The sequence below is a fragment of the Melospiza georgiana genome, chromosome 24, assembly GCF_028018845.1.
Source record: "Melospiza georgiana isolate bMelGeo1 chromosome 24, bMelGeo1.pri, whole genome shotgun sequence".
Classification (NCBI taxonomy): Eukaryota; Metazoa; Chordata; class Aves; order Passeriformes; family Passerellidae; genus Melospiza; species Melospiza georgiana.
The window spans coordinates 4,555,406-4,582,141 of NC_080453.1; the positions used below are offsets into that span (position 1 = coordinate 4,555,406).

Here is a 26,736-nt window from a genome sequence, read left to right on the forward strand (position 1 = left end):
AATCCTGGATCCCAGAAAGGTTTGGGCTGGAAGGTTAAAGCTCATCCCATCCCACCCCCCTTCCACAGGCAGGGACACCTTCCACCACCCCAGGCTGCTTTCATCCAGCCTGCCCTTGAACACTTGCAGGGCTGGGGCTCTGCAATTCCCTCTCATTACTACCCAGTGCAGAGGAAGGAGGATTTTTGCCATTGCCTCGGAGCGAGTGTGCTCTTAAGTTTCTTCCAAGACTCACACCAGGGCCGCTTCTCTGCATGTGTGGTCTCTTGGACTGCGTCGAGCTCATAAATAAATAAGGAGAAAAGTTCTTAATCTTCATTCGAAAGCTCCTGGTATCACAATGCTGCTGCACAAAAGCCATCTTATTAGCCCCAAGTGCAAAATGCTGCCTTTTCTTGCAGAAGCTCATTAATTGCAGGTCACCATTCAACAAGAAAGATGAGGCACTTGAGTTCTTCAGGCTCTCATTAGCCACCGAGCTGAACAGTATGTGTGAAATTAACAGTCACCTGAGTACCTCTATAATTTCATAATTATTAGGCCTAATGGGTTAGTCTCTGCCAAATGGTTTTAACTCCTTCCTAGCCAGAGCAGGGAATCACATGAGACGCCAAGGTTGGCGCATTTTCACGAGTTTTATAACCATTTAACAGCTTTTCTTGTGGAAATAATAATAAGGAGAGGAAGTTTCCAGGATCATGTACTGTTTGCATTTTTTAACATATGTTTAGCTTTTAATTATTCATATCCAGCGCGCCAAGGAAGCAGATAGCCTGTATCCCAGAGAGTGGGTGAAAGAGCTTTCTCTGCAAAGGGATTTTAATTGGTTTTAAAATGTGTTCTGCGTGTGTGTTTATATTTGGGTGTGCGTGTGAGAGCCGAGCCTTTGGTTTCTCTTCTCCTTGATGATTACATTACATTATTTCCCGTCTCTTACATTTTTATTTATCTTAGGCTTAAAAAGCAGAATCAGAGCTGAGATTTCTGTCTCTTGCTTTTGAACTCGAGAAGCTTGGAAATGGCACTGCCTTTTAATGGGGATTTTCTCCTACTTGAATCCAGCCTGGAGGGGAAGGCTGCCTCTCACCTCCATCACTAATTGTTTTTCTTGTGGTTTGTCTCACAGTCCACAGCGTGGGCGTCTCATTCCAGGTGGGAACAGCACAGCAAAAACTCCCCCCCAAATTTTGGGTGAGTTTGTGGGGGGCTGTGACCCCGTGAAAATCACATTGCACTCACTGGGCCCCCATGGAAAACCAACCCCTTCCCTCCCTGCATCCATTCAATCTGGACACAGGCACAGGGCAGCTATTCCAGCCTGTCCCAAACACTCAGATTTGACAGCTGGGACTTAAATTTGCTTTTAAAATCATATTGCATTTAAAATCACCGCACCCTCTGCAGGATGGGTTATACTGGGAATGCTGAGCTCTCCTCTGGGATATAAATCCCTTCCCCACTGCAGGATGGGTTATACTGGGAATGCTGATCTCTCCTCCGAGATATAAATCCCTTCCCCACTGCAGGATGGGTTATACTGGGAATGCTGAGCTCTCCTCTGGGTTATAAATCCCTTTCCCAATGCAGGATGGGTTATACTGGGAATGCTGAGCTCTCTTCTGGGATATAAATCCCTTTCCCAATGCAGGATGGGTTATACTGGGAATGCTGAGCTCTCCTCTGGGTTATAAATCCCTTCCCCACTGCAGGATGGGTTATACTGGGAATGCTGAGCTCTCCTCTGGGATATAAATCCCTTTCCCAATGCAGGATGGGTTATACTGGGAATGCTGAGCTCTCTTCTGGGATATAAATCCCTTCCCCAATGCTTTCAGCCTTGATGAGGCCCTTAGTAGTGATGAGAGGACACAGACGTGACAGCAGCAGGCCCTGCAAAGAGCTTAATGCTTGGACTGATGATCTTGGAGGGCTTTTCCACCCCTGATGACCCTGTGAGGTGCCTGAGGTCCCCTCAGAGCCCTGTTTGCAGGAGAAGATGGTCTCTGGAGCAGGTATTGGTCTCTGGAGGCATTTCCCAACTTGTGCTGGGGCTGGGGGCAGGAACAGGGAGCAAGAAGGATTTTGGCTGTCCTGGCCTGCCCAGCTGAGCTCAGGTGGGACCTGCTCTCACCTGGAGCAGCACAGCACAGCCCCAAGAGTGACAAACACAGCATTGCTTGGTGACAAATGGTATGGCCTTGTGATGGTGCAGCTGCTGCTGCAGCCCTCAGCTGTGCCAGCCTCAGGCCCTCTGCTCTGAAACTCAGCATCTGCAGGTTTGGGGTGGCTGTGGCTGCCCACCCAGCCCATCCCAGTGCCCTCCCAGTGCCCTCCCAGTGGCCACCCCCTTCCCCTGTGTCAGACTCTGCCCACAGCCCCTCTGCTCTTCAATTCAGCATCTGCAGGTTTGGGGCATTGGTTTTTTTGGCTGATGCTGTCCTGGGATTTGTTCTGACTGTGCACGAACTTAGGAAGGGGGGCTTGGGGTCTGGGTGAAGGGAGCAGGGAGCTCCCAAGGGCTGTGGAACAGCAGGTCCCTCCCCTGATGGCCAGGGCAGGAGCTCCTGTGGCAGCAGCAGGAACCCAAAGGTTCTCTGCAGTGAGAGCAGGGATGGATTCATCAGGAGAGCAGGGATGGGCACAGGACAGCAGGGATGGGTTCCTTAGGACAGCAGGGATGGGCACAGGACAGCAGGGATGGGCACAGGAGAGCAGGGATGAGTTCATCAGGAGAGCAGAGATGGGCTGTGCAGTGAGAGCAGGGATGGGCTCCTCTCAATGAGAGCAGGGATGAGCTCCTAAGGACAGCAGAGATGGGCTCCTCAGGACAGCAGGAATGGGCTCCTCAGGACAGCAGGGATGGGCTCCTGAGCACATCAGGGATGGGCTCTGCAGTGTGAGCAGAGATGAGTTTATCAGGAGAGCAGTGATGGGCACAGGGCAGCAGGGATGGGTTCATCAGGAGAACAGGGATGGGTTCCCCAGGACAGCAGGGATGGGCTCCTCTCAATGAGAGCAGAGATGAGCTCCTCAGGACAGCAGGGATGGGCACAGGAGAGCAGGGATGGGTTCATCAGGACAGCAGGGATGGGTTCCTTAGGACAGCAGGGATGAGCACAGGACAGGGATGGGCTCCTCTGCAGTGAGAGCAGGGATGGGTTCATCAGGAGAACAGGGATGGATTCCCCAGAACAGCAGGGATGGGCTCCTCTCAGTGAGAGCAGAGATGAGCTCCCCAGGACAGCAGGGATGAGCACAGGAGAGTAGGGATGGGTTCATCAGGACAGCAGGGATGGGCCCTTCAGGACAGCAGGGATGGGCTCCCCAGGACAGCAGGGATGGGTTCCCCAGGACAGCAGGGATGGGTTCCCCAGGACAGCAGGGATGGGTTCAGGACAGCAGGGATGGGTTCCCCAGGACAGCAGGGATGGGCTCAGGACAGCAGGGATGGGCTCCCCAGGACAGCAGGGATGAGCACAGGACAGCAGGGATGGGTTCATCAGGACAGCAGGGATGGGTTCATCAGGACAGCAGGGATGGGTTCCCCAGGACAGCAGGGATGGGTTCCACAGGACAGCAGGGATGGGTTCCCCAGGACAGCAGGGATGGGTTCATCAGGACAGCAGGGATGGGCTCAGGACAGCAGGGATGGGTTCATCAGGACAGCAGGGATGGGTTCATCAGGACAGCAGGGATGGGTTCATCAGGACAGCAGGGATGGGCTCCCCAGGACAGCAGGGATGGGCTCAGGACAGCAGGGATGGGTTCCCCAGGACAGCAGCCATCTGGGAGATCTCCAGGCCACCAGAGAAGACCAAGGCCAGGTCAGCAGCTTGGCTGGAGCCCAGAGTCAGCCCCATGAGCTAATCCCAGCTCTGCCTGTGCTGGCAGATCAAGGCTGGGAGGAGGAGGGAGGGTCTTCCTTCACTGGAGGTGCTGGAGAAACGTCTCCTTCGATGATATTTCACCTTACCTCTCCTTGCCACATCTGTCAACTTCTGCTAATTACCGAGTTTGCTATCACCCTCTGCACTGATGTGAAGGGTAGGGAAAACAGAAAAAGGAGGTTAAGGGATTCTACAATTATAAATGATGTCTGGCAGGCTAAGGTACCATATAATGCATTATAAGCACTTAAAAAGCTAACCCATTCTGTCTTCTTTCTTTGGCATAAATAATGGCTTTTTTATGAATAAATCATGCAGCCAAGGTCTCTGAAAATAGCAGGAACCTGGAGCAGAATGTCTCCATCCTCATTTTTGCTAGGACAGCAGAGAAGTCAGCAATCCACTCCATCACCACTGATAAACTGGGGCGAGTGCAACTCCCAGTAATGAAATAGGGAGATAAAGTTTGGGGAGGGTGAGCGGGGCACTGGGATATTTCTGCCAAAGCACCGACTACACCCGGGCTCCAAATGAAACATAATGGACTCGAGGAGATAAGCATTTCTTTCCTGCCCCATGAATAAAGCAAGACCTCATAACTCACAGACAGGCGAAGCTGCCAGCAACTTAAAAGTGCTTCCTTCTGCTTCTGGTTTGTGTTTCCTTTTAATGAAGCTGCTCCAAAGCCGAGGGGGAGCTCAGAAGTGGGGCTGGAAGCAAAGGCTGCCTGTGCTCGTGTGGAGTCCGGCTGGCTGCCGAGGGCTGGGTGGGCTGGGAGGGATGGGAAGGAGCTGGGGTGGGCTGGGTGGGTGGTGGGGAAGGCTGAGAGGGCACTGGGAGGGCACTGGGATGGGCTGGGAGGGAGCTGGGGAGGGATGGGTGGGCTGGGAGAGCAGTGGAGAAGACTGAGAGGGAGCTGGGATAGGGTGGGTGGGTGGTGGGGAAAGCTGGGAGGGCACTGGGATGGGCTGGGAGGGCACTGGGATGGGCTGGGAGAGCACTGGGATGGGCTGGGTGGGCACTGGATGGGCTGGGAGGGCACTGGATGGGCTGGGAGGGCACTGGGATGGGCACTGGATGGGCTGGGTGGGCACTGGGATGGGCTGGGTGGGCACTGGATGGGCTGGGTGGGCACTGGGATGGGCTGGGAGGGGGCACTGGGATGGGCTGGGAGGGCCCTGGGATGAGCTGGGTGGGCACTGGGATGGGCTGGGAGGCCCCTGGGGTGGGCTGGGAGGGCAGCCACAGCCACCCAGCCCTGGCACAAAGAGCTCACTTGCAGCTGCCTGGGCAGGGAGGGAGGTCCTGGAGGTCCTGGAGGTCCTCCTGCCCTGCCAGGGTCGGAGCTCCTGGAGGTCCTGCCAGGATAGGAGGTCCTGGAGATCCTGGAGGTTGTGCTGCCCTGGCAGGGTAGGAGGTCCTGGAGGTTCTCCCAGGCTATGAGGTCCTGCAGGTCTGGAAGGTCCTGGAGGTCCTGCCAGGGTGGGAGATCCTGGAGGTCCTGCCAAGGTAGGTGATCCTGCAGGTCCTGCCAAGGTAGGTGGTCCTGCAGGTCCTCCTGCCCTGGCAGGGTTGGAGGTCCTGGAGCTTCTGCCAGGATGGGATGTCCTGGACATCCTGCAGGTCCTGCTGCCCCACCAGGGTGGGAGGTCCTGGAGGTCCTGCAGGACCAGGGTGGCACCCTGCCTGTGCTCTGTGCTGAGGAGCTCCTGGGGGCACAGGGGCTCTGCTCAGCCCTGCCTGTGTCTGCATTTGGCCGTGTCCCCCTCCAAAGGGGTCTCTCCTCTTTGGGTAGGTGGGCACCCACCCATTCCTCCTCCCACCTCCCTGGTGAGGCTGGGACCACCCAGAGGGACCCACATCAAGGCAGGGCTGTGGGTTTGGAGCTGCTTTGCTCGGGGTCAGGCTCCCTGTGCTCCCCACACCCCAGCCCAGCCCTGGGTGCTGCCACAGCCTGTGGGATCTCAGCAGCTCAGGACTGATGTGCAGAGTGACCGAGACCACCCTTGGGGGGCTCGGAGGTCCTGGGATGTTGCCAGCAGTGTCTGGTGGCTGGACTTTGATCCTACACGGGAGACGACACCTGTATGAGGATGGGAGGATTTCACTGGGTGAATGGTGAAGGGATAAGTTAGTTAGAGTGAAATACAGGGTTTAGGATTTCTGTACAGGGGGGTTTAAAGAAGTAAGATGGAGGAATTGGGGCGTGTCCTCTTCTTCTTCTTCTTCTTCTTCTTCTTCTTCTTCTTGGCCTCCATCTTCTGTGGTGATGTTGGCACTTTGGGGTTGGTTATTACTAAAGGTGCACTGGTTAATAAGGGTAAAAGGTATTGGGGAAAATTGATAAATATTGTATACGTAATTTTGAGTATAAAGATAGGTGACCGCCCCGGGGGCTCTCAGTGTGCTCATGGCTGGCTGCTGTGCAGACCTCTGTCGGGCCGAGAGAAAATCTTTTAGATAAACAATTAATAAACACCGAGACCGAGAAAAGATCAGAAGTCTCTTCTCATCCTTTGGAGCACGGGCTGTCCAAGGCCACCCCGGGCCTTTCCAGGTCACCCAAACAGCCAAGAAACCGACACAGCCCACCCTCCTCTTTCTGGGAGATCAGAGGGGAAAAGCTCATCCCCTAAAAAACACATCCCATGTGGGTGTGGGGCAGGGGAACCTCCCTGCTCACCCTGCAGCACGTGGGGATGGGGCTCACACCCACCCTGGCACCTGGTGCATCTCCTGCGGGTGCAGAGCAGGGCTGGGGGCCCCAGCATGCTCCCAAGCCTGTCAGAACCTTGGAAGGACCTCAGGGCTGGGCAGAGCTCCCACAGCACCCCCAGAGCTGCAGCAGCAGTGCCAGAGCCTGCACAGGCCATGGACAGAGGGATGTTGGTTTCCCAGCTGTTTAGGTGGCCTGGAAAGGCCCGGGATGGCCTTGGACAGCCCGCGCTTCAAAGGACGAGAAGAGACTTCTGATCTTTTCTCGGTCTCGGTGTTTATTAATTGTTTATCTAAAAGATTTTCTCTTGGCCCGACAGAGGTCTGCACAGCAGCCAGCCATGAGCACACTGAGAGCCCCCGGGGCGGTCACCTATCTTTATACTCAAAATTACGTATACAATATTTATCATTTTTCCCCAATACCTTTTACCCTTATTGACCAGTGCGCTTTTAGTAATAACCAATCCCAAAGTGCCACCATCACCACAGAAGATGGAGGCCAAGAAGAAGCAGAAGAAGGACAGGACACGCCCCAATTCCTCCATCTTACTTCTTTAGACCCCCCTGTACAGAAATCCTAAACCCTGTGTCTCACACTCTAATTAACTTATCCCTTCACCATTCACCCCAGTGAAATCCTCCCATCCTCATACAGGTGTCGTCTCCCGTGCAGGATCAAAGTCCAGCCCCCAGACACTTCTGGCAACATTCCAGGACCTCCGAGCCCCCCAAGGGTGGTCTCGGTCACTCTGCACATCAGTCCTGAGGTGCTGAGATCCCACAGTGGGACCCCATCCCTGCTCCTGCCCCTGGCTGCAGAAACCCACACAGGGGGAGTGGGGACAGCCCTGAGAACGTTGGTGGCATTATTCCCTTTACAGTCTAACACTTGAAAACCGTTCATGGAAAAGGATTTAAAGCAATCAAAATGATTTCTTGGCATTCAAACCAATTATTTGTCCTTCTCTCTCCACATCACACACAATTCCCCATTTGGAATGAAACCGGATATAAAATTACAGTTGTGCTTTTAGTTTCTACATTGTCCCAGCTCTGGTAACTCTTGGACACTGGGGACACTGGTGTCACTCCCTCAGCTCTGAGCAGGCCTTGTTCCTGCTGGGACACAGAATCCCCACCTTCCAGGACCTGCAGCCTTCACCTTGCAGGACCAAGGGCTGTGTTTGGCATCAAGTGCACAGGGCAGGAGAGCCAAGGAACGTCCAGGAGAGCCAAGGAACGTCCAGGAGAGCCGAGAACATCCAGGAGAGGAGCTCCTGGGTTCCCAGCAGGGACTGAGCACCTGCCAGGTGTGTCTGCAGCAGAGCCCAGCCTGGCATGTCCCCTGGCACCAAGAAAAGACCAGTGACAGGAGCCAAGGTGTCTCCTGGCATGGAGCTCTGCCTTGCCCACCTGGCTCTGGCCCCACAGGTCCTGCCAGGGAAGGATTTTTGAGGGTCCAGCTTGGTGCTGATGGGTTTTGGGGAGGAGGACTCAGAGGGCATTGCCTGCAGTGCTCAGCACAGTCCCAGCCTGGCAGAGCTGCCTGCAGCATGCCAGAAAAGCTGAACCCCACAGAATCCCACAGAATCCCACAGAACCCCACAGAATCCCACAGAATCCCACAGAACCCCACAGAACCCTACAGGATCCCACAGAACCCCACAGAATCCCACAGAATCCCACAGAACCCCTCAGAACCCCACAGAACCCCACAGAATCCCACAGAATCCCACAGAACCCCTCAGAACCCCACAGAACCCCACAGAATCCCACAGAATCCCACAGAACCCCACAGGATCCCACAGAATCCCACAGAACCCCACAGAATCCCACAGAACCCCACAGAATCCCATAGAATCCCACAGAACCCCACAGAATCCCACAGGATCCCACAGAACCCCACAGGACCCCACAGAACCCCACAGAACCCCACAGAATCCCACAGAACCCCACAGAACACCACAGAACCCCACAGAACCCCACAGGATCCCACAGGATCCCACAGAACCCCACAGAATCCCACAGAATCCCACAGAACACCACAGAACCCCACAGAACCCCACAGAATCCCACAGAATCCCACAGAATCCCACAGAATCCCACAAAATCCCACAGAATCCCACAGAATCCCACAGAACCCCACAGAATCCCACAGAACCCCACAGAACCCCACAGAATCCCACAGGATCCCACAGAACCCCACAGAATCCCACAGAATCCCACAGAACCCCACAGAACCCCACAGAATCCCACAGAATCCCACAGAACCATGGGCTTAATCAGCAGCCCGAGTCCCTGCCCTGGGGCTGGCATTAAATCCTGGATTCCCCAGGAGCTGCTGCTGGGGCTGGGGCTGGGCAGGGGAAGGAAGGACAAAGCTCCAGCCTGTCCTTGGAGGAGGATGAAGGGCAGATGGAGGGGAATTGGAGCGGGGAAAAGGCACTTAGAAGGGACTTCAGACAAGGAGCTGGAGTGCCAGCACATCCCACTGCCAGAGGGCTGGGTTAGGTGGGAGATTCAGCTGTGGCTGCCCCTGGAGCCCTGGCAGTGCCCAAGGCCAGGCTGGGCATTGGGGCTGGCAGCACCTGGCACAGTGGCAGGTGTCCCTGGGCTGCAATCAGCTGCCATTGAAGATCCCTTCCCACCCAAACCACTCTGGCATTCACATTCCTGAACCAAGGATGGAAACCAGCAGCAAAACCCATTGCAGCAAATGGAGAAAGGAAAGGAAAGAATGATTTCCTGGCTGGTTCCAGGTGCCCCCAGTGCCATTTGCCACAGGGGGTTTGTAGCCTGGCAAGGCCTGGTTAGAGAGGTTTGGGCTGTGCCAGGGTGCCCAGAGCAGCTGTGGCTGCCCCTGGAGCCCTGGCAGTGCCCAAGGCCAGGCTGGAGCCCCTGGCACAGTGGCAGGTGTCCCTGCCATGGCAGGGCTGGGATGGGATGACCTTTAAGGCCCCTCCCAACCCAAACCATTCCTCTGTTCAGTGATTGAGGCTGTCCTGAGCAGGACCAAATGCAGGGACATCTTTGCCCAGGTGTCCCCAGTGCCTTGCAGGGAGGCAGCACCTGGCCCTCCACCCCTGGGCACACCTGGCCCTCCACCCCTGGGCACACCTGGCACTGTGCTCTGTCAGGACCTGTTCTCTGGAACATCCTGCCAACCCAGGGAGCTCAGATAAATATCTTGGCACGTGGGTTGAGCCTTGGACTGGCTTTGCAGATCCTCGACTATGGCTCCATCAGATTGGTTGTTCACCCCTTAAACCCCTTCAGAAGGTGATTATACTCACAACTGATACCATGCAGAGACTGAGATATCTGGCTGATCACACCGAGGTGAATGTGGGCCTACTCGAATCCCTCGACCAATTAATTCATGAAGCAGTTAAGGAATGGCTTCATCTTCCTCCAAGTACATGTGATGCCATGCTGCATTCGAGCTTTAAGGTGGCAGTCTGGGTCTCAGGGGCACCTTTGCCCAGGTGTCCCCAGTGCCTCGCAGGGAGGCAGCACCTGGCACTGCACCCCTGGGCACACCTGGCACTGTGCTCTGTCAGGACCTGTTCTCTGGGATGTCCTGCCCCCCTCCTGAGCAGGGAATGACCCCCAGAGAGCCCCTCTGCCCAATTATTGTGGAGGATGAGCTCAGTGAGAGCTCAGCAGGGATGGGCACAGCCCTGAGCCCCCTGTGCCCACCCTGCAGCTGTGGCACACTCAGCACCTGGTGCCAGGGCATCCAGCTGGGGCTGCACTCCCTGTGAGCTGGCAGCTCACCAAAGCCACTGGGGATGGGAGGAGCAGCAGAGAGATCTGAAATCATCTGAAATCACCCACAGGGTGTGCGGGGCAGGATCAGCCACACCTGGGCAGAACACACACACACACACACACACACACACACACACACACACACAGAGCCACCTCTCTGTGGGGACACCGGGCTGGGCACACACCTGGCACACCCCTGGCACACCCAGGTGCTCACAGGCTGGGCATGGAGGATCTCTGCACTTCCCAAGGTCTCCACACTTCCCCTGCTCACCTTTTTCTCTCTTTTTTGCTGGGGACAGGAAACCTTGTGTGTGTAGAACACTGGGCTGGGCACACCCCTGGCACACACCAGCACACTCCTGGCACACTCCTGGCACACCCATGGCAAACCCCTGGCACACCCAGGGCTGCAGTTCTGCTCTCACAGGCTGGGCATGGAGGATCTCCACACTCCCCAAGGTCTCCACACTCCCCCATCACACCCTTTTCTCCCTTTTCCTGCACGGCCCTGAAGGTTTCCTGGGCACAGCCCCTCGTGCCCAGCCTGCTCTCGCTGTGCCAGCCCTGCAGCCCATGCCCAGGGGTGCCAGGGAGGATGAGGAGCAGCCTCAAGCAGCTCTGCCTGCCCTGGTTTGGCTCCTCCTGGCAGCCCCAGGCCAGGTGGCTGGGTTGGTTCCTTGGGCTTCGTTCAGCACGAGCAGCTTGTGCTGTTTCTCCTCCTCCCTGGGGTGGGCTGCTCATTTTTGCCCCACAAGACAATGCCCTTTTTCAAAAACAAAGGAATTCTAAAGTACATATGAACATATGGTAACATATATTGCAGGCTGCCTATGTGGCCAATTCTCTGTATGTTACCATATGGTGCCAAGTATTTAGCAAAAATATAACTCGACTGTTTCTCTTTCCATATGGGGATTCTTTTGCCTTAATTAATAACATTGAGCAAAAACTCTTTCTAAGGTTTCCAAGATTTCTGCTGGGGACTATCTTATGACAGACACATGCTCCTGAAGGCTTTGCTCCTGATTTGTCTGCACCCTTCTGTCCCTGTCCCCTTCCTCATGCTCCAGGGGCAGCTGTGGGGACATCTGGGAAGGGGATGCTGCACCCTGCCTTGGCTCCTGCCCCTCCTGCCTCAGGTTTTGTTTTTTATATTTTTCAGATTCTGCTTTAGTGTGTGGGTCTGGGGTTCATATGAGAGAATGGTGAGCTCTCTGCACAGATAGGGAGACAAAACAATTCCTGCTCTAGCTCCTGCCCCTGATGCGTCAGGTTTTAGTTTTTATATTTTTCAGGTTCTGTGATGCTTTAGTGTGTGAGTCTGGGCTTCATACTAAGGGATGGTGAGCTCTCTGCACAGAGCAGGGAGACAAAACAATTCCTGCTCCAGCTGGGCACCAAGGACAAATGATCCAAATCTCAGCCCCAAGAGCACAAACACCATGGGCTGGAGAGAGAAAAACAAGCAGGGTGGGACTGCCTGGGCTAAAGCTGGAATGGGACAATGAACTGCAAGGTGCAAATGGAGCAGAACTGATCACAGTGAGAGACCCTGTGCCTGGTCGTGCATTTTGGGGCCATTTTGGTTCATCTTGGGTTCATTTTGGGACCATTTTGGTTCATCTTGGGTTCATTTTGGGACCATTTTGGTTCATCTTAGGTGCAGCCCTGGCTGGGCTCTTGTGCTGCCCAAGGTGGATCCATGGAGGATCCTTTTAATAAATCCCTGCTTTATTCTTTAGCTCAGTCTGGTCTCAGCTGTGGGTCAGCCTTCCCAAGGCATCATCCCCTCAGGGATAACTCAGTGCCTGTGGGCTGCATCCCTCAGGCACATCCCAGAGCTAATGGAACCAAGGGGAGGTGCAGAGGGAGCTGGTGCAGCACAGAGAGCATTGGTGGCCACAGGGGCTGCTGTCTCCAAAGGGGCAGAAATCTGGGCACTCTGCAGTTAAACCTCCCAAGTGTTATCTGCCAGAACAGAGAAATGTGTCAGGCAGCACTGGCAGAACCAGAGCACACAGCCTCGAGCTGCACCAAGGGAAATACAGGCTGGATATGAGGAAAAGGATTTTTACAGAAAGGTGATAAAGTTCTGGAATGTTCTGCCCGGGGAGGTGGTGGAGTCACCATCCCTGGGGTGTTTAACAAAGCCTGGATGTGGCACTGGGTGCCAGGGTTGAGTTGAGCTGTTGGGGCTGGGTTGGACTCGATGATCTTGAAGGTCTCTTCCAACCTGGTCATTCTGTGATTCTGTGAATTCTCTGATTCTGTGATTCTGTGATTCTCTGTGATGCTGTCAGGACAAGCCCACAGCCCGTGGGATGAGCCAGCTGTGTCCCTGTGGGATGGATGGGGTGTGAAGGGTCAGTGGCACAGCCCCAGCTGCCAATGGAGACAAATCTCTGTGGCCCCAGATGTGTCCCCTGTCCCTCAGGGATGTTCCTGCTGTGCAGGCAGGGCAGAGCTGGCACGGGGCAGGAGAGATACAAATCCTACAGCATTTCCATACAGCCTATAAGAATCATTACATTCCCACACTGGGTTACATTTTAAACCCTAAAAACTCCTCTTTGGGCCCTTCTGCCAAGCTGGCAGGGTCTGCTCTGAGCCTTGGGCCTGTCTGCAAGCAGAGGGGATTGTTTGATCCAAAGGGGATCACCTTCAGCTGGCCATGCCATTGTTTTCCAGTTGTTCAGTAACTGAGGGATCTCAAAGCTTGCTTTCATTTCAGTCTTGCTCAGAGTTTCTATATTCTCAAACTCTTTTGCCAGACAATCATATTTATAAGGCTTTCCTGTTTCATCTCCCCCACCAGCTCAGCCCAGCCCAGCCTCTGACCTCTCCTGCCCAACCTCTGGCACAAATCAGATCCCACCCTCACAGCAGGCTGCCAGCCGGGCTCCCATGGGGGCTGTGGGCTGCTGGTGGCGTGGTGGCATTCAGAGATGGCTCTGGGAGAAGGTCAGAGTGTGCAGAGCAGGCACAGGCTGTCAGCACCGCTGAGCCGCTGCACGGGGACAGCCGTGGATGCAGAAACGGGGCTGTGCTGGGACTGCCTGGGGGTGCCCAGCACGGGGGGGCTGCAGTGCAGGGAGGAGAACCAGCACCTGCCAGAGAACCAGGAGAAGCAGGAAATCATCCTGGAGTGCTGTGCCCAGCTCTGGCCCCTCTGCTTGGGAACGACGTTGGGATGCCTGAGAACATCCAGAGGGGGCAACGAGGCTGGAGAGGGGCTGGGAACACAAACCCTGAGAGGAACCCCTGAGCGAGCTGGGGGTGCTCAGCCTGGAGAAAAGGAGGCTCAGGGGTGCCCTCATCACTCTCACAGCTCCTGAAAGGTGCCTGTGCTCAGCTGGGGCTGGGCTCTGTCTGCAGGCACTGACAGAACCAGAGCACACAGCCTCGAGCTGCACCAAGGGAAATACAGGCTGGATATCAGGAAAAGGATTTTTACAGAAAGGGTGATAAAGTTCTGGAATGTTCTGCCCAGAATTCCCAGAATCACTGGGTTGGAAGAGACCTTCCAGACCATTGAGTCCAACCCAGCCCCAACCCCACAACTCAGCCCTGGCACCCAGTGCCACATCCAGGCTTTGTTAAACACCCCAGGGATGGTGACTCCACCACCTCCCCGGGCAGAACATTCCAGAACTTTATCACCTTTCTGTGAAAAACCTTTTCAGGAGTTGCAGAGAGTGATGAGGGCACCCCTGAGTCTCCTTTTCTATGATGATTCTGTGGTTCTATGACCTCCACAGCCCAACCATCCCCATGCTCTGGGTGCAAGCTCAGTTCCACCAAAACCCCATTTTCCCCTTGGTAACTCTCCCATGTTCCCCAGTTGCCTTGGGGGCACCATTCCCCCTTTCAGCCCACACACACAAGCACTGACAGCAGCAGCAGCCCCACCTTGTAATATTTAAAACAATTTTATTCATGAAAATATGCTGTACAATGCACTATACACAGTTCTTTACATTGCCACATACACAAACTCTAATAGCACAACCAAGAAAGTTACCATTGCCTACAATAAATGTGTGTGAGAGATGAGACCCTCCCCCCCAGTCTGTACAGTTATAAATACGAGGGAAACGGGCCCAAAACCGCCAGGGGAAGCAAACTGGGGGGTCCTGGGTGTCCCCCCACACTGGCTCCAGGCAGGGCAGGGTGGGAGCAGGGAGGGAGCTCCTGGTCCCAGAGGGGAATGGCTGATGGAGAGGATGGAGATCAGTGAGGTGGGATGTGGCTTTGCTGATTGCAGAGAGGGAACTCAGAGCGTCAGGCAGTGACACAAAGCCCTGGAGGGTGTCCCCTTCCCCACAGTGACAGTCACAGGGGGGCACAGCCATGCTAGCCACCCCCAATCCATCACCTGCACCCACCCGGACACACAGCCCCACCTGCCCTGGCGCCCTGTGGCAGGGCCAGCTGTGCCACCCAGCCCTGCAGCCCCCCCGGGGGTGCCCATAGCCGCCCCTTGCCCCGCAGGGCACTGAACACACCACTGACTGACTGACTGACTGACTGACTGACGGACTGACGTTACCAACACGACTGCACCGCACACACGACAACCCCACGGTCACGAACCACGACACAGCTTGGCCAGGGGCCGTGCCCACGCAGCGGGGCAGGGGCACGGGGCGGCACGGCGGGCACGGGGACAGCTCCCTGCAGTGCTGGGGACAAGGGACACTCCCCTCCTGTGCTGGGGACAAGGGGATGTTGAACTGCACTAAGGGGACACTCCCCTCCTGCTCCTGGGGACACTTCTCTCCTGTTCTGGGTACAAAGAGACACTCCCCTCCTGCTCCTGGGGACATTTCTGTGCTGGGGACACCTCCCTCCTGTTCTGGGTACAAAGAGACACTCCCCTCCTGCTGCTGGGGACACAGAGACACTTCTCTCCTGCAGTTTGGGGACAAAGGGACACTTCCCTCCAGTGCTGGGGACAAGGGACACTCCCCTCCTGTGCTGGGGACAAGGAAATGTTGTATTGCACTAAGGGGACACCTCCCTCCAGTGCTGGGGACACTTACCTCCTGCTGCTGGAGACAAGGAGACACTTCCCTCCTGTTCTGGGGACAAGGGGACACTTCCCTCCTGCTGTTGGGGTGGCTCCCCCGTCACACTGATGGCCAGCCAGTGTCTGTGACACCGGAGGGGACTCAGGGATCCCAGCATGGGAGAATCCCATCTCCAACTGCCTGAGTGCTGCTCGGCATGCTGGTGTGCTGCTGGATCTGTGCCTGGAGGGCAGATACCTAGAAGAACCAGGAGCCCTTCGCTTTCTCCCATTCCTGGAGATCAGACACCTGGAGGACCCAGGACTCCATCCCTGTCTCCCATTCCTGGAGATCAGACACCTGGAGAACCCAGGACTCCATCCCTGTCTCCCATTCCTGGAGATCAGACACCTGGAGAACCCAGGACTCCATCCCTTTCTCCCATTCCTGGGGGGCAGAGGCCCCAGTTTGCTCCTGCCTCTGGGTCCCTCTCACCACGTGCTGAACTGGGGGTTCAGGGGTTAAAGAGCCATTTGCAATCAGTTTCCAAGGATTTGAAAGATGCCTGAAAGGAGAGGTGGTGTTTATAAAAGGAACGCGGTAATGATCCTGACCAAATAATCCTTTTTTAAAAAAAAGCATTCAAGAAAGATTATATATAATAGAATATATTAAATTCTGTACATGATCAAATAATGTAAACATAATTAATTAACTTGTAAGGATGTCTTTAGAGACCGTGCCTGCCGTGTGCCCTGGGTGAAGGTGGCAGTGGCACACTGGGCTCCTCTGTCACAGCCTTGTGGGTCAGGAGAGGAGCAGGAGGTGCCACCCATGGGTCCCCATTCCCTGACACTGTCCCTGTGGCTGGCTGGGACCCAGCTCTGGGGAAGGAAGAGCTGGGCTGGGAAAATGTGCTGGTTCTGTGCACTGACCAGGGCCTGGGGGTCACACAGAGCCTGTGGTGCCCAGGAGCAGAAAAGCTGAGCAGAGACCCCCCAGGACACAGCAGCAGCTCCCAGCCCCTCCATCCTCTCCAGACCAGGTGCTCACCAGCCTGACCCCCTCCCAACCCTGCTGCTCCTGGCAGCTGTGTGGAGTGGCTGGGACACCCCTGGCCCTCTCCTGCCCCACAGAATGGGGTCAGTCTGGGGTCCTGACACACAGCAGGACCATGTGTGAGTTGTGGTCCTCACCCCCACGGAGCCCCAGCCCCTGGCAGGTGGGTGCACCCCTCTTGCTGACAGCTCCTGGCACCCCAGGGGTGGGCAGTGAGACACTGGGACAGCCATGGTGGCACTGACCCCCCCAGGAGCCCCCGTGGCAGCTCCCTGAGCAATGGGGGTCACCCCAGCTTGGAGCAGGATGGACCCCATGCTGCATCCAGAGGCCTGGGCCACCACATCCCTCCCTCCTCACACACACAGAGCCCCTCCTGGAGGGTGGCCCACAGCACAGCCCCCAGCTTCCACCCCAACATCCAACACCCCCACGGCCAAGCCAGGATGAGCCATGTGATGGGACACAGCCACCAGCCAAGCCAAGATGAGCCATCTTGTGGGACACATGTGATGGGACACATGTGTGTGTCCCATGTGAGGGGACACATCGCCCATGGCCTCTCTCCTCTCCCTAAGCTCGACCCTTTTCTTCCTTCCAATGCAAAAACTCAATGGCAAAAGAGTGCATGAAATCAAATAAATACTTCCCCCTCCCCGCCCCTGCGAGCTGCCCCTGAGCCTCCAGCCCGGGGGTCCCTCACTGCCAGCCCAGGGGTCCCTCACTGCCAGCCCAGAGGTCCCTCATTGCCACCAGGACCCCCTGGAGCGTGCCCAGCCTGCTCTGGGCAGGGGCTGCAGCTTCTCCTGCACCCCCAAGGGCTGCCAGGGGCTGCTCCAGAGCTGCTGGCTGCACACCATCACCACCCCCTGCTCACTGCTCGGCCAGGAACCCTGCCTGCAGCCACCAGGACGCCCAGCAGAGCTGGCCTGGGGAGGGTGGGCTCAGCAGAGCTCCCATCTCCACCAGGATTGAGAGGCCACGAGCCCCCCCTTGCCCTGGGGCAGGGTCCCCACTCCTGACACTTCTGCCCAGAGGACTCATTTCCCAAGGTGGCTCAGAGAAGAGCTCTTCCCCAGGGGTCCCACAGCACCAGCCACCACCACTCTGTCCCCCAGCCCAAGGACAAACCCAACTGGCACCACGGGGCACTGGGACTGTCTGGAAAGGCTTTCCCTTCCTGCCACCACCCTGGATCTGCCTGGCTCCAGCTGCCTCTCCCTCCCACCTGCCCTGTGTCCTCCAGAGGATGCTGGCAGGACCTGGCACACCTGGGGCTGGGCGTCCTCCCCCATCTCAACATTTCACCCTCCGGTTTGTGTTTCGTGTTCGACCTTAAGCTCAGACCGATGGCTCTCGCCTATCTCAACAAACAAAGGCAGAAGAGAAAGGAAAAAAAAATCAGTGAGTCTCAATGTTCCCCTGGTGGCTTCCCGGTGGCGAGCCCGAGCAGGGGCAGGGTCACCCGGGCACCCAGCTCTGGTTCGTGGGCTGCGGGCCCCCGGGCAGCGCGGGCACGTTGAGCCCGTTCTGCGGCGGGAGCGCCGAGTCGAAGTTGAAATCCATCTCATCGCTGTCCATAAAGTCATTGAGGATGATGGACTCCACGTCGCACTCCAGGCTCCCGTTGAACATGTCCAGGTCCAGGTCTGCTGGGAACCTGTCCTGGCCCAACACGGGCGGGTGGACGGCCCCCGGGTAGGGGCCCTGCAGCGAATCCAGCAGGCTCATGTGTGCCCCTTGGCTATTGGCGTAGGGATGCAGGTGCCCGTGGTGGTGCGGCACGGCCGTCATGCTGCACGACTCACTGGGCAGGCTCATAAGGCTGACAGGATTGGCTAAGGCACTGGTGCTGACCGCAGGGTGGTGGCCGGCTGGTGACGGGTGGTACAGGGCGTTGCTCTTCATCAGAGAGCCCGGGTGGGGCGGGTAGGAGGACAGCGCCTGCTCTCCAGCCCCGCACAGCAGCGGGTTGTGTCTGTGGCCACGGGCCGGCACCATGGGGCTGGCCTGCGGCAGCGGGGGCAGCTCCCCCGGGACCATGCTCTCCTTGTGCGCGTAGGAGATGGAGGAGAGCAGGTCCTGCAGCGAGGCGTTCCTGTAGGAGCCGGCGGGCGAGAAGGTGGCCTGCTTGTTCTCCTGGATGGTCTGCATGGGCAGGCGCCGCATGAGGCCCATGGCCGGCTGGCTGTAGATGGTCCCGCAGTAGGTGTTGGAGGCGGCCCCCATGCTGGAGCACTTGGAGTTGAAGGTGAAGCTGGAGCTCCTCTGCCGCAGGGCGGCCGGGGGGAGCTGCTGCGAGGGGCTCATGCTGTAGCCGTCCTGCAGGTCCTCCAGCATGCTCTCCCCCAGGCTCTCGTTCAGGCTGATGGTGCCGGTCAGGTCGGTCAGCCGGGGCAGCTCCACGGAGCAGCGGGCGCTCAGGGAAGGAGACATGGTGCTGGAAGGGCTGGGGTACATCAGCGGCGACGAGGGGGTGCCGTCGTCCTCCTCCAGCTCGTCCGGCTCGTGGTTGGCCATGATGGGCGAGAGGCGCCCGCTCAGCGTGCTGGCCGTGGAGCTGGCCCGCGTCCTGAAGTCCGCCCAGGCGTCGTACTCGTCGCTGGCGTGGGACGCGGGGCTCTCCGACCACTTGGGCTGCTGGGAGGACGGGCTGTCCTCGCCGCGCTCCTGCGTCACCTGCAGCTGCTTCTTCTTGCTGGCCTTGCCCTTGATGCGCAGGAACTTGCTGTTGTTGTCCATGGACACGGCGCGCCGCCGCGGCGTCTTGCCCGTCTTGCCGCCCTCGGGGTTCAGCATCCACCAGGAGCTCTTGCCCGTGCCCTCGTTCTGCACGCGGATGAAGCGCGTGTGCAGGGACAGGTTGTGCCGGATGGAGTTCTGCAAGGGGACAGCAAGGACAGGGGCGGGGTCAGCAGCAGGGAGGGCACCCCGAAGGAAAGGGACACCCACGGGGCACTGTGGGACACCGCGGGACACTTGGGCTCCATCCCCCAGAGCTGAGGGTTTGGGGCTGGGAGAGCTCAGCTAGTGGGTCCCTCCCACATCCCACAGGCCACAGCCCCTTGCTGCACCTCCCAGCTCTGTCTGGGGCACAATTCCTGCCGTGGCAGCTCCCAGGGACCCACGGCAGCCATGGCAGCACCCAGGGGACCACCTTCCCTGGCAGGAGCCTGCAGAGGGACAAGGCGAAGAGGGAACGAATGCAGTGATGGGGTCAGGACAACACACAGGCCCAGGGCTTCGCCATCCCTCCCTGCCAGCTCTGTCTGTGGCACAATTCCTGCCGTGGCAGCTCCCAGGGACCCACCTGGGCTCCATCCCCCAGAGCTGAGGGTTTGGAGCTGGGAGAGCTTGGCTGGCAGGTCCCCCCCCACATCCCGCAGGTCACAGCCTCTTGCTGCACCTCCCAGCTCTGTCTGGGGCACAGATCCTGCCACAGCAGCTCCCAGGGACCCACAGCAGCCAGGGGAGCACCAAGGGGACCTTCCTTCCCTGGCAGGAGGCAGCAGAGGGACAGGGTGAAGAGGCAACAATGCAGTGATGGGGTCAGGACCACGCACAGGCCCAGGGCTTCTCTGCCCATCCCTCCCAGCCCAAGGACACCACGCAGCCAGCACATCCCACAGGATGCTCCCAGCACATCCCACAGGATGCTCCCAGCACAGCCAGCACCTCTGTGGAGATCCCAGCCCGCTCCCCACCAGCTCCACAGACAGAGGGGATCCCTTTGGAGGGGACTCCAAGCCCTTTCCCCTGCCTGGCATCACTCCTGATGTGCTCCCCTCCACCCTCAGCACCGACACCTGCCCTGTGCAGGGCACATCAGCACCATCACAGCCCTAAACAACCTGTTAGCACCGTGTGACACCTTGTGCCCAAATGCCTGTGAGGCCAGCAGGGCAAGCGGGGGATTCCTCCCCTTGGCTCTTGTCAGATCCCATCTGCAGAGCTGTCTCCAGCCCTGCCATCCCCAGCATAGCAGGGACATGGACCTGTTAAAGCTGCTCCAGAGGAGCCCCCGGAGCTGCTGCAGGGCTGGAGCCCCTCTGGAGCCAGGCTGGGAGAGCTGGGGGTGCTGCCCTGGAGAGGAGAAGGCTCCAGGCAGAGCTCAGAGCCCTTGCAGGGCCTGAAGGGGCTCCAGGAGAGCTGCAGAGGGACTGGGGACAAGGATGGAGGGACAGGAGGCAGGGAATGGCTGCCAGTGCCAGAGGGCAGGGCTGGATGGGATCTTGGCAATTGGGAATTGTTCCCTGGCAGGGTGGGCAGGGGCTGGGCTGGAATTGCCAGAGCAGCTGTGGCTGCCCCTGGAGCCCTGGCAGTGCCCAAGGCCAGGCTGGGCATTGGGGCTGGCAGCACCTGGCACAGTGGCAGGTGTCCCTGGGCTGCAATCAGCTGCCATTGAAGATCCCTTCCCACCCAAACCACTCTGGCATTCACATTCCTGAACCAAGGATGGAAACCAGCACCAAAACCCATTGCAGCAAATGGAGAAAGGAAAGGAAAGAATGATTTCCTGGCTGGTTCCAGGTGCCCCCAGTGCCATTTGCCACAGGGGGTTTGTAGCCTGGCAAGGCCTGGTTAGAGAGGTTTGGGCTGTGCCAGGGTGCCCAGAGCAGCTGTGGCTGCCCCTGGAGCCCTGGCAGTGCCCAAGGCCAGGCTGGAAATTGGGACAGTGGGAGGTGTCCCTGCCATGGATGGGGTGGGATGGGATGGGATGGGATGGGATGGGATGGGATGGGATGGGATGGGATGGGATGGGATGGGATGGGATGGGATGGGATGGGAGGGGCTTTGAGGTCCCTTCCAGCCCAAACCACCCTGGGGTTCTCTGTCATCTGCCTACCCCTGCTGACATGCATCTCAAGGGAAGCCACCCCAGCTCCCTGTGCCTCAGTTTCCCCAGGAGAAAAAGTGCAGAGCCCAGGGAAGAGTCTGCAGCACTGAGACCCTTCCCCAGCTCTGCCCAAAGGCTCAGGGCTGGCCAGGGGCTGCTGGAGGCTCCTCCCCAGCCCCTTCCCAGCTGCAGGAGGGGCAGAAGGACGAGGAGGAGCAGGAGGAAGAGGAGGAGGAGGAGGAGGAGGAAGAGGGGAGAAAGTTTGGTGCTGCTGTGGTGTACAGTGGAATACTAATGAAGAGGCAAGTGAGCTCCAGCCTCATCTATCATATTATGTAATGGCTTACTTCTCTGCACTTCATTTATTTGGAGATTGCTCCCAGGCTGGCTCCTCGCCAGCAGCCACCAAATCCAAGTCTACAGAAATCAATCTCGCACTGACTGATTAAGCCGTGTTTAGAACTAATTGCTCCTTCGTGTGTGGGGAGAATAAATTACGGGCTTTAATTTCACATCTTTAAAATGCAACTGCAGGTATGGGCCAGCCATTAACCCCTTCCTGCACGGCTGGGGAGGGCGCCCAGGGGATGGTTGGACACAGCTGCCCAAGCAGGGCTCACCACCTTCCAGCAGAGCAAGTCAAGCCCTGGCAGGGAAAATCCCCCTGACCCCTCCAGCAGCTTTCCTTAAGCTGCAGGATGATCCAAAGTCCCATCCCATCCAGGACCAAACTCCCATCTTATCCATCATTGGACAGGATGATCCAAACTCCCATCCCATCCAGGACTAAATTCCCATCTTATCCATCATTGGACAGGATGATCCAAACTCCCATCCAGGACCCAGCCACCGTTCCTGGCAGGGAGAGTGCCCCTGACCCTTCCAGCAGCTCTCCCTAAACCACGGGGTGATCCAAACTCCCATCCCATCCAGGACCAAACTCCCATCCTGTCCATCATTGGAATGGAGGATCCAAGCTCCCATCCAGGGCCCAGCCACCGTTCCTGGCAGGGAAAATCCCCCTGACCCCTCTGGCAGCTCTCCTTAAGCCACAGGATGATCCAAACTCCCATCCCATCCACGACCAAACTCCCATCTTGTCCATCATTGGACAGGATGATCCAAACTCCCATCCAGGACCCAGCCACCATCCAAGCAGCAGGGACAGAAGCACAGCAATAGTTGTCACTGTCTGGCAGGGCCAGGCCACCACCCAGCTCAGCCCCATGGTGCTGCCCTGCACCCACAGACAGTGGGGAGCTGGGGACGCCAAACTGGGCTTGCAGGAGTGATGCCCAGTCCCTGCTGAGCCCTGGCAGGAGCTGGGGATGCCAAACTGGGCTTGCAGGAGTGATGCCCAGTCCCTGCTGGGCCCTGGCAGGAGCTGGGGATGCCAAATTGGGCTTGCAGCAGTGATGCCCAGTCCCTGCTGGGCCCTGGCACAGCCACAGTCCCTCCCTGGCAGCACTGCCAGCCTGCCCAGCACAGCAGGCAGGAGATGCAGCAGCAGGGCTGGAGCTGCCATGCAGAGCACAGGGACAGGGGATGGGCTCTGGGCACGTCACAGCTGCACGGGGGGGACATTCAGCATCCTCCCAGCGCAGAGGGAGCACAGGGCACCCCGCACTGCCCGAGGCAGGGCACAGGGCTGGCAGGGTCAGGCTGCCCGAGGCAGAGGAGACGAGGAGAGGCTGCTCCTTCTCACACAGCCGAGCTTCATTAGGAGCCAGAAGCCAGCAGCAATTAAGCGCAAGGTGCAGCACACCCGGCTCTCTCCTCATTAGCACCCCGACACGCTCGGCACCACCCCCTGCCCTGCATCGCTTCTTGCAGCACCACTGCAGGGCTGGCTGTGCTCTGTGCCCCGCTGTGCCACCCTGCCTGTCCCCCTGTCACCCCTGCCCATCCCTGCGGCTCAGCCCCTCACTGCTAATCCTGCCCCACAGCCCTCGGTGCCCAAACCCCAAACAGCACTGGGCAAGGGCATCAGTCTGGGCTCAGAGCTAGAGGTGACACCCAGCCCCTGCCAGGGGTGACAGCCAGCCTGTACTGGGGGTGACACACAGCCTGTGCTAAGGGTGACACACAACCTGTACTGGGGGTGACACACAGCCTGTGCTAGGGGTGACACACAGCCTGTACTGGGGGTGACACACAGCCTGTGCTAGGGGTGACAGCCAGCCTATGACAGGGGTGACACACAGCCTGTGACAGGGGTGACACACAGCCTATGACAGGGGTGACACACAGCCTGTGCTAGGGGTGACACACAACCCGTGACAGGGGTGACACACAGCCTGTGCTAGGGGTGACACACAACCCGTGACAGGGGTGACACACAACCCATGACAGGGGTGACACACAGCCTATGACAGGGGTGACACACAACCCGTGACAGGGGTGACACACAGCCTGTGACAGGGGTGACGCCCAGATCAGGCCAGGATGACACCCAGCCTGTGGTAGGGGTGACACCCAGCCCATGCCAGGGTGACACCCACACCGCGGACCCCCGCCCGGCCCCGCAGCCCAGCCGAGGGCACCGGGACGCTCTGTGGAGCACAAGGGCGGGCTGGAGGTGGCCCCGGGGCTGCAGGTGCGCCGGACCCCCTGCCCGGCCTGGCTGGCACCAGGGCAGGACGCGGCTGAGCCCGTGCCAGGCCGTGCCAGCTGCCGGAGGCTCTGCCAGGCTGGAAGACCCCGGTGCCAGGGCGGTGCCCGTCTGCGGGGCCGGAGGGGGGGCTGCGGGCACCCACAGAGCCCCTCACCCCCCCCGGAGCCCTCCTCCGGCGAGCCTCATTGTCAGGGGAGCCGGCAGTGTGAAATCGGTCTGATTAGCAATTAGTGCCATTGTAACGGGATTAGCCGGACCCATTGTGCGCGAGAGTGCCTCGACTGTCAATGGGCAGCTGGCAGAGACGGTGAGGATGACAACGGTGCTGCGGGGAGCTTCATCCCCCGAGGCCGGGCTCCCGAAACGAGCATCGAGCCCCGAGATGAACCCCGGAGCCCAAAACGAGCATTGACCCCTGAGATGAACCCCGGAGCCCAAAACGAGCATTGACCCCTGAGATGAACCTCAGACCCCGAAATGAGCATCGAGCCGAGATGAACCCCGGGCCCCAAAACGAGCATTGACCCCCGAGACCAACCTCAGACCCCAAAATGAGCATCGAGCCCCGAGATGAACCCCGGACCCCGAAATGAGCATTGACCCCTGAGATGAACCTCAGACCCCAAAATGAGCATCAAACCCCGAGATTAAGCTCAGGCCCCGAAATGAGCATCGAGCCCCGATATGAACCCCGGGCCCCAAAATGAGCATTGAACCCCCAAGACGAGCATTGACCCCAAAATGAGCATTGACCTCAAAATGAGCATTGACCCCCGAGACCAACCTCAGACCCCAAAATGAGCATTGACCCTCGAGATGAACCTCAGACCCCAAAATGACCATCGAGCCGAGATGAACCCCGGACCCCAAAACGAGCATTGACCCCTGAGATGAACCTCAGACCCCAAAACGAGCATTGACCCCCGAGATGAACCTCAGACCCCAAAATGAGCATTGACCCTCAAGATGAACCCCGGGCCCCGAAATGAGCCTCAGACCCCAAAATGAGCATCAAGCCCTGAGATGAACCCCTGGCCCCAAAACAAGCATTGACCCTCAAGATGAACCTTGGACCCCAAAACAAGCATTGACCCTGAGATGAAGCCCTGGCCCCAAAATGAGCCACCCACACGGGTGCCAAGCCCAGGACGGGCACTGCCCATGCCCACCCCAGCCTTGGGGTGCCCACGAGTGTTGGGGTGCAGGGAGTGGGGCTGAGCTCTCTCCTGCGTGCCCCGAGGAGAGCAGCGTGGGGGGAAAGGAGTGCAAGAACAGGAGCAGGCCCTGGGCAGAGAGGGGAGAGCAAACCAGGCGCTCTGGGGCCCTCCCCATGCCTGGCACATCCCTGCACCCTGTGCTGTCCCCACCGAGCTGCCACCCCCCTCCCCTATGCCCAGCACCACGTGTTTTCCACGCAAAACTCAACCCCAGCTGCTCCCCACACCTGCTCTCAGAGGTCTGTCTGTCTGTCTGCCTGTCTGTCCAGGCTGCTGGGCCACCCAGCCAAGCAGCCCGTTGGTTGTTATCTGGTGTGGGCTCAGCGCTGATGGCAGGAGGAAGGAGAGACAGGGACAACGGGTAGGGACGGGGACAAGGAAAGGGACAGGGACACAGGGACACAGGGACAGGGACAGGGACAAGGAAAGGGACAGGGGCAAGGAAAGGGACAGGGGCAGAGACAGGGATGGGGTCAGGGACAGAGAAAGGGGCAGGGGTAGGGACGGGGATAGGGACAGGGGGACAGGGAAAGGGGGACAGGAGAAAGGGCAGGGGCAGGGGGAGGACAGGGGGAGGGGGAGCAGGGAAGGGGGAGGCAGGAGAAGGGACAGGGGGAGGCAGGGGCAGGGACAAGGACAGGGACAGGGCTGGGGGAGGCAGGAGAAGGGGCAATCAGGGGGAAGCAGGGCAGGGGGAGCAGAAGCAGAGGGAAGCAGGGCAGGGGGAATCAGGGGGAGACAGAGGGAGCAGGGGCAGGGACAAGGACAGGGACAGCGCTGGGGGAGGCAGGAGAAGGGGCAATCAGGGGGAAGCAGGGCAGGGGGAGCAGCCGCCCCCCGGCGCGGGGTCTGGCCGGCGGCGGCGCGTTCGGGTCAGCGCTCGGGCTGAGCAGAGCGGGGCTGACGCGCCGCTAATTGAAGCAAATGCCCATTAGAGCTGCGAGGGGCAGGTGGCTGACACGCGAGGAGCCCGGGGGGCACGGCCCGAGCATCCCCGCCTCCCCCCGGCGCCGCCGACAGCTCATTAGGGAGCGCTAATCACCCCTGGGGTGTGCGCTCAGCCCGGCACAGCTGGGCACGGCTGCTGCAGCCTGAAGCCGCCCTGAGCACCCCCGGCCCCTGTGTGTGCCACCCCTGAACACCCCTCTGTGTGCCACCCCTCTGTGTGCCACCCCTGAACACCCCTGAACCCTCCCTGAGCACCCCTGGACCCTGTGTGTGCCAGCCCTGAACGACCCCCGAGCCCTGTGTGTGCCACCCCTGTGCCAGCCACCCCATGACCCCTCTGTGTGTGCCACCTCTGTGCCACCCCCGGCCCCTGTGTGTGCCACCCCTGAACACCCCTCTGTGTGCCACCTCTCTGTGTGCCACCCCTCTGTGTGCCACCCCTGAACACCCCTGGCCCCTGTGTGTGTGCCACCCCTGAACCCTCCTGAACACCCCCAGACCCTGTGTCTGCCACCCCTGAACACCCCTCTGTGTGCCACCCCTGAACACCCCTGTGCCATCCCTGAACACCCCTTGACCCCAGTGTATGCCACCCCTGTGCCACCCCTGACCCCTCTGTGTGCCACCCGGATGGATGGATGGATGGATGGATGGATGATGGATGGATGGATGA

The 26,736-nt window shown here is 58.5% G+C and overlaps 1 protein-coding gene across 1 annotated transcript in view; it reads right to left on the bottom strand.

Annotated features, from left to right (window-relative positions):
- Nucleotides 1-17,904: 17,904 nt before the first annotated feature.
- Nucleotides 17,905-26,736, bottom strand: part of FOXO6 (forkhead box O6) — a 47,308-nt gene continuing 38,476 nt past the window's right edge. The window contains exon 2 of the mRNA XM_058040455.1: nucleotides 17,905-19,327. Within this exon, the coding sequence (XP_057896438.1) occupies nucleotides 17,909-19,327 (1,419 nt within the window). The 3' untranslated portion in view covers nucleotides 17,905-17,908. The remainder of the gene's footprint in view (nucleotides 19,328-26,736) is intronic.